At 44.6% G+C, this 6,000-nt stretch overlaps 1 protein-coding gene across 4 annotated transcripts in view; it reads left to right on the top strand.

The window, feature by feature from the left end:
• Positions 1 to 2,463: 2,463 nt before the first annotated feature.
• Positions 2,464 to 6,000, top strand: part of SGCE (sarcoglycan epsilon) — a 71,340-nt gene continuing 67,803 nt past the window's right edge. For 2 of the 4 annotated variants that reach the window (XM_075827728.1, XM_075827726.1), the window contains exon 1: positions 2,467 to 2,594. In XM_075827728.1, coding sequence (XP_075683843.1) covers positions 2,522 to 2,594 — 73 coding nt within the window. In that variant the 5' untranslated portion in view covers positions 2,467 to 2,521. Of the gene's footprint in view, positions 2,595 to 6,000 lie in introns of all 4 variants that reach the window. The other 2 variants (XM_075827729.1, XM_075827727.1) reach the window with 2 other exon arrangements.

Genomic DNA, 6,000 nt, shown 5'->3' with positions numbered 1-6,000 from the left:
GGTCTGGGGTCTGGATTAGTTTAGGGGGTCTGGTCTGGGGTCTGGATTAGTTTAGGGGGTCTGGCTCTGTATTTATTTAGAGTCCTCATCTGGGGTCCGTATTTGTTTAGTGAGTCTGATCTGAGTTCTGGATTTAAGGGGTCTTGTTTGGGGTTTGTATTTAGGGGGTCTGATCTGGGGTCTGTATTAGTTTAGTGGGTCTGGTCTGGGGTCTGTATTAGTTTAGTGGGACTGGTCTGGGGTCTGTATTAGCTTAGTGGGTCTAGTCTGGGGTCTGTATTAGTTTAGTGGGTCTGGTCTGGGGTCTGTATTAGTTTAGTGGGACTGGTCTGGGGTCTGTATTAGTTTAGTGGGTCTGGTCTGGGGTCTGTATTTATTTAGGGGGTCTAGTCTGGGGTCTGTATTTATTTAGGGGGTCTAGTCTGGGGTCTGTATTTATTAAGTGGGTCTGGTCTGGGGTTTGGATTAGTTTAGTGGGACTGGTCTGGGGTCTGTATTAGTTTAGTGGGTCTGGTCTGCGGTCTGTATTTATTTAGGGGGTCTAGTCTGGGGTCTGTATTAGTTTAGTGGGTCTGGTCTGGGGTTTGGATTAATTTAGTGGGACTGGTCTGGGGTCTGTATTAGTTTAGTGGGTCTGGTCTGGGGTCTGTATTTATTTAGGGGGTCTAGTTTGAGGTCTGTATTTATTTAGGGGGTCTAGTCTGGGATCTGTATTAGTTTAGGGGGTCTGGTCTGGGGTTTGGATTAGTTTAGGGGGTCTGGCCAGGTTTCGTTAAACATATGCAACCGCATACTATACGTTTGCAATGTGTAAGTTTTTTAAGATAGACTTTATGTAAAACTTTTGGCACAATATTACACAAATGAACAAGCATAAAACAATTTCAATATGACCGCGTGGTGTGTATACTTGCCAACAGTCTTGCACAGGCTGCTGGGTTTACACTAATTCTATAAAAAAATTGGCGTTTCTGGATAAAGTGAGTGAGAGTCTGAAAAGTCCACCTATCTTGATAAGTATGAGTGTGGAATAAGCCTCCATTGGTAGTATTGTCAGATTTGACGGCAAGAATAGTGCAGCTTGCAAAATATGGAAACCACGACGGACCCCATTAGGGTATGTTCACACGGCCTATTTTCAGACTTTTTTGAGCCGTAAACGCCCGAAAAACGGCCGAAAAATCAGAAGCAGAAGCCTCCAAACATCTGCCCATTGATTTCAATGGGAAAATGGCGTTCTGTTCCGATGGAGCGTGTTCCGCTGCGTTTTTTTCCGAGTAAAAAAAACGGCCGCAAAAAAGAAGTGCAGGTCACTTCTTGGGACGTCTTTGGAGCCGTTTTTCATTGACTCTATCGGAAAAAGCTCCAAAAACGTCCGTAAAAAACGCAGCGAAAATCGCGAGTGGCTTAAAAAACATCTGAAAATCAGGAGCTGTTTTCCCTTGAAAACAGCTCCGTATTTTGAGACGTTTTTGAGTTTGCACTTGATTATACCCTTAGGGTATGTTTACACGTCTTAAAAAATTCCGTCTGAAATTACGGAGCTGTTTTCAGGCGAAAGCAGCTCCTGAATTTCAGACGTTTTTGCAAGTACTTGCGTTTTTCGCGGCATCCATTACGGACGTAATTGGAGCTATTTTTCAATGGAGTCAATGAAAAACGGCTCCAAAAACGTCCCAAGAGGTGTCCTGCACTTCTTTGACGCGGGCGTATTTTTACGCGCCGTCTTTTGACAGCGACGCGTAAAATTACACCTCGTCTGAACAGAACATCGTAAGACCCATTGCAAGCAATGGGCAGATGTTTGTAGGCGTAATGTAGTCATCTTTTCAGGCGTAATTCGAGGCGTGAAACGCCCGAATTATGTCTGAAAATAGGTCGTGTGCACGTACCCTTATAAGTCAATAGCGTCCGTCAGACCCCATTTGGATCTGTCGTATGAAAGATGCAGCACAGTGATGTGGCTTCTATTATAAATCGGAAGCTACGAGGCAGATGTGAACAGAGCCTTACTTGAAGATTTTTCTAGAATTCGCTGTGGAAATAGAACAGAAGATTTTTGTATTTTTTTTAAATTATTAAGTGAATTTCAAAAGAAATGCAAACTAATTTCAAAAACGAAAAAAAGAAATAAAATAAGAATTGACACACAAAAAAAGGAAATCAAGTGAGAACCTAGCCTTACAAATGCTCCTTTAGTCTCGGGCCCGTAGAGGACCCCCTCATCTTCATTGTGCTGCTTCCTCGGAAAGAAAGCAAATAAATTAATGCGTTAACGGCAAATAGCAGCGTCTGCAGACATTTTGGTAATTGCTGGTGTTTCTTGCAGATTCCTCCCCAAACCCCAGGAATCTGCAGAGGCTGAGAGGGAACATTGTCAATGGCTACTACAGAGGAGAAAGTGAGGGATCTGTAGGGAGGTGGAGGAAGGAGGGAAGAAGATGGAGGGAGGGAGAGGAAGAGGAGGGGAGGATGCTGCTGCTGCTCCTGCCTTCCACAAACACAATCAGAGAGAGTGAAAATGCAGACGTTGATGGACACGGTGCTGGGGATGAACCTCATTGCTGTGAGATGTGGCCCCCTCCTGCTGACAGGTCTGTGTGTACTATGCATGTCTGCTGGTATGCGGCTCCATTCACACGCTGCATACACATACCCACTGCCACCCTGGCACACCGAGCCCTCACCACTGGCACAACATGAGACTGCTGTGTCTGGGTGCTGTGTGCCACATCTGTCCAGCTGCTGTGTGATCTGCCGCTGCTGGCTGTGTGAGCCTGGATTATACACATCTCCAGGGATTGCTTATGGATATATCCATGGTGTGTGTGTGTTATCTACTGACGTGGTAGAGCTGAATTTGTCATTGAGTATCGTAATAACTCCCGGCTTTAAAATACGAGATTACATTTCGAGTTGTGGTCAATCACAAACTCAGCTCTGCTACATCTGCACAGCACTGTGTTCAATAAATCGACAAATTGATAGCACATATGCACAAAGAGCTACAAAAATGTCTGTGTATATATGTACATATATAAACATATATATATGTGTGTGTGTGTGTGTATATATATATATATATGTGTCTATATATGTGTGTCTATGTATATATATATACACACACACACACACACACACAGTATATATTTATTTATATACACATTCACACATATCTTTTTATTTAATTTATTTTGAAGGGTAGTCCTCTTTTCCCCAAAAAATTGGTAGACACATATGCCTGGCCTCCCCAAAAAATGAAACACCCCCTTATTTTTTGCCTACTCTGTCATACTTGCTCCTGGTATCTAGCAATACAAACTCTTGTTAGGCCTCATGCACGCAGCCGTAATACAGATCTGCAATACGGGGCCCATACAATTATATTGGCCCATACTGAACCTTCATGTATGTGCCATCTAATGCCGTATTACATAAGTATGCTCGCTTTGGCGCATTGTTTCTAGGGGATAATACGGTTCCTCATGACACCATATGGCACATGGAGTTTCTATGGGCTGTAGGTAGTGTAGTGAAGGCAATCTGTAGTTTTGGACTGAAATTGGGGCCTGTATGACAGTACACAGGCAGTACAGCTTCTTAGTAGAGCCGCATAGGCTCCTCGCACTGCCGTATAGGCTCCATTATGTGCCGTATGTACAAAGATATTCTTCTCAGGAAGCACCAATAGAGACCCCATGCACTTCTATGGCAACCCCTTTACCGTAATACGGCCGCGTGCATTAGCCCTTACTTAAAAGCATCAAATATCAATAAGTAAGGACATATCGTATAAGGAGGGGCCGAAAACAAATTCTGTCCAGACACTTTCTAATACAAGGGTTTTTCAACCTGCGTTTGTCCAGCTGGTGTAAAACTACAACTCAAAGAATACCCAGCATACTGGGACCTGTAGTTTCACACCAGCTGGACAGCCACAGGCTGGAGAACACTGTTCTGGAGTGATATAGCAAATTAAGTCATGCAAATTTTTTGAGTAAAGAGTGGCAGTAAGTTGTGGGTCAAAGTATGAAGTGCCCCCCCCCCCCCCCACAAAAGAGCAACACAAGAAGTACGTGAAAGGCGCAGACTGGGAGAAAATGGCCAGAAAAATATCTAATACATGCAGATACAAAATAGTCATACACTGTAATGTTTAAGGTTTGTTGTGTTTTTGTGTGTTAGATTTATGTAGAACAGCGATGAAAAATGTATCAGATCCAATGTTGGGCCAAATCAAGCGACATTTTATTATCCGGGTTGTAGCAAAAGCTTAAAGGGAGAGTTTGTTTTAAATATTTATTGTCGTTGTGTTACACTTTACTATGTTCACATTTGAACACCAGTTTATTAATAATATTATAGGCATAAAAAGTTAAGTTACTTTGCAAATGCATTCAATTGTCGATTATTTCTTAGCCTGTGTAATACTCCAGAGCTGCAATCATGATTCGACTGTTTTTAATGGGAAACAGTCAGCAAGATTCTGTCAAGCACTCCCCTAACAGCTTAACTGAGCTCCCATAATGCAGGGCGGCAGTTAGTTTTATCTACATCAGATGACTGTACAGTGCCTGGTGTAAAGACAACAGTCCCCAGAATAGAAATCACCAAATTAATCCAGCAGGAAATGCTGGGAGAGGTCAGCTCTAAAGAATTGTGAGTGTAGCTCTGGAGTATAACCCAGGCTATAACTCAGGATCAGTACAATATAAGTAATGTAATGTATGTACACAGTGACTCCACCAGCAGAATAGTGACTGCAGCTCTGGAGTATAATACAGGATGTAACTCAGGATCAGTACAGGATAAGTAATGTAATGTATGTACACAGTGATTCCACCAGCAGAATAGTGAGTGCAGCTCTGGAGTATAACCCAGGCTATAACTCAGGATCAGTACAATATAAGTAATGTAATGTATGTACACAGTGACTCCACCAGCAGAATAGTGAGTGCAGCTCTGGAGTGGGTGGAGTAGGACGTGTGGAGAGAGCTGCTGAGACTTCCGTGCAGGCCTTGGATCCAGGGACTTTCCTTATCCTATCTGCCCAGGCCTCATACCATCTGCCTGGGCTTGGAAAGTACCCTGAGGGGGGTTCCATCCTAGGATGGAGCCTCAGACCTCTACCTCCCGGAGCATGCCAGCGGGGGGTAGAGGGTCATCCCAGCTGGCTGGGAATATGCAAACGGTCGCGGGGGTGAGGAGATCATCTCGGGGCAAGGCTATCCTGACTCCCCCCGTGGCTGGAACCCTGGATAAGGGTATGGAGACGCGGTCCGGCATGGTGATAGAGGTGTTGTCGTCTGGAGAAGGACCAGCACTGTCCGGACATTTGGATGACGGTCGTGTGGAGGAATGTGGACAGCTGAGGACCGGAGAGACGGTGGAGAACTTCAGCTCCCGTATGGCTATGCGGTTGGAGGAGTATCGGGACCTCAGGAAGTCGCTGCAACGGCTCCGTGCGGACTTGGCGGTCGCCAGAGGAAGGGCTGCAAAGGCCTCAGGAGGTAAGAGGTCCCGATACCGTTTTAATGTGAAATCCTTGTTGGAGGAAATAAAAGAAGTGGAAGAGAGACATGATGAGATTGTGGCAGGCGGAGGGGTGTTTGGAGAAAAATTAAAAAATGAAGAGAGGTTTGCCGAGATGGCAGCACCTATAAAAATAGAATGTATGGAGGAAGACACAGCAAAGGAAAATGTGGTGGAGGCAATGGAGAGTGAAAATGTAAAGTGCAGAGAAGGCACAGATTCTGAGGCACCCAGGAGAAGTGAGGAGGAGGAGGGTGGACACACAGCTGGGAATAATCAGGAGTGTTTTGAAAATGACAGTGAGCGGCCTCCAGGATTACTCACTCAGATCCGTAATGTGGAGTCGCCGGTATCCTTCCAGGGATTTTGTTTCGGTGCGGAGTTACCCGCAGAAGAGGAAAAGGAAAAGGAAAAAAAATCTGCTAAAGGTTCATTTAAACTTGTGTATACAGGAAGATCCTTCCTGTG

This window comes from Rhinoderma darwinii, chromosome 5, assembly GCF_050947455.1.
Source record: "Rhinoderma darwinii isolate aRhiDar2 chromosome 5, aRhiDar2.hap1, whole genome shotgun sequence".
Classification (NCBI taxonomy): domain Eukaryota; kingdom Metazoa; phylum Chordata; class Amphibia; order Anura; family Rhinodermatidae; genus Rhinoderma; species Rhinoderma darwinii.
This window is presented reverse-complemented; position numbering and strand designations above follow the sequence as displayed.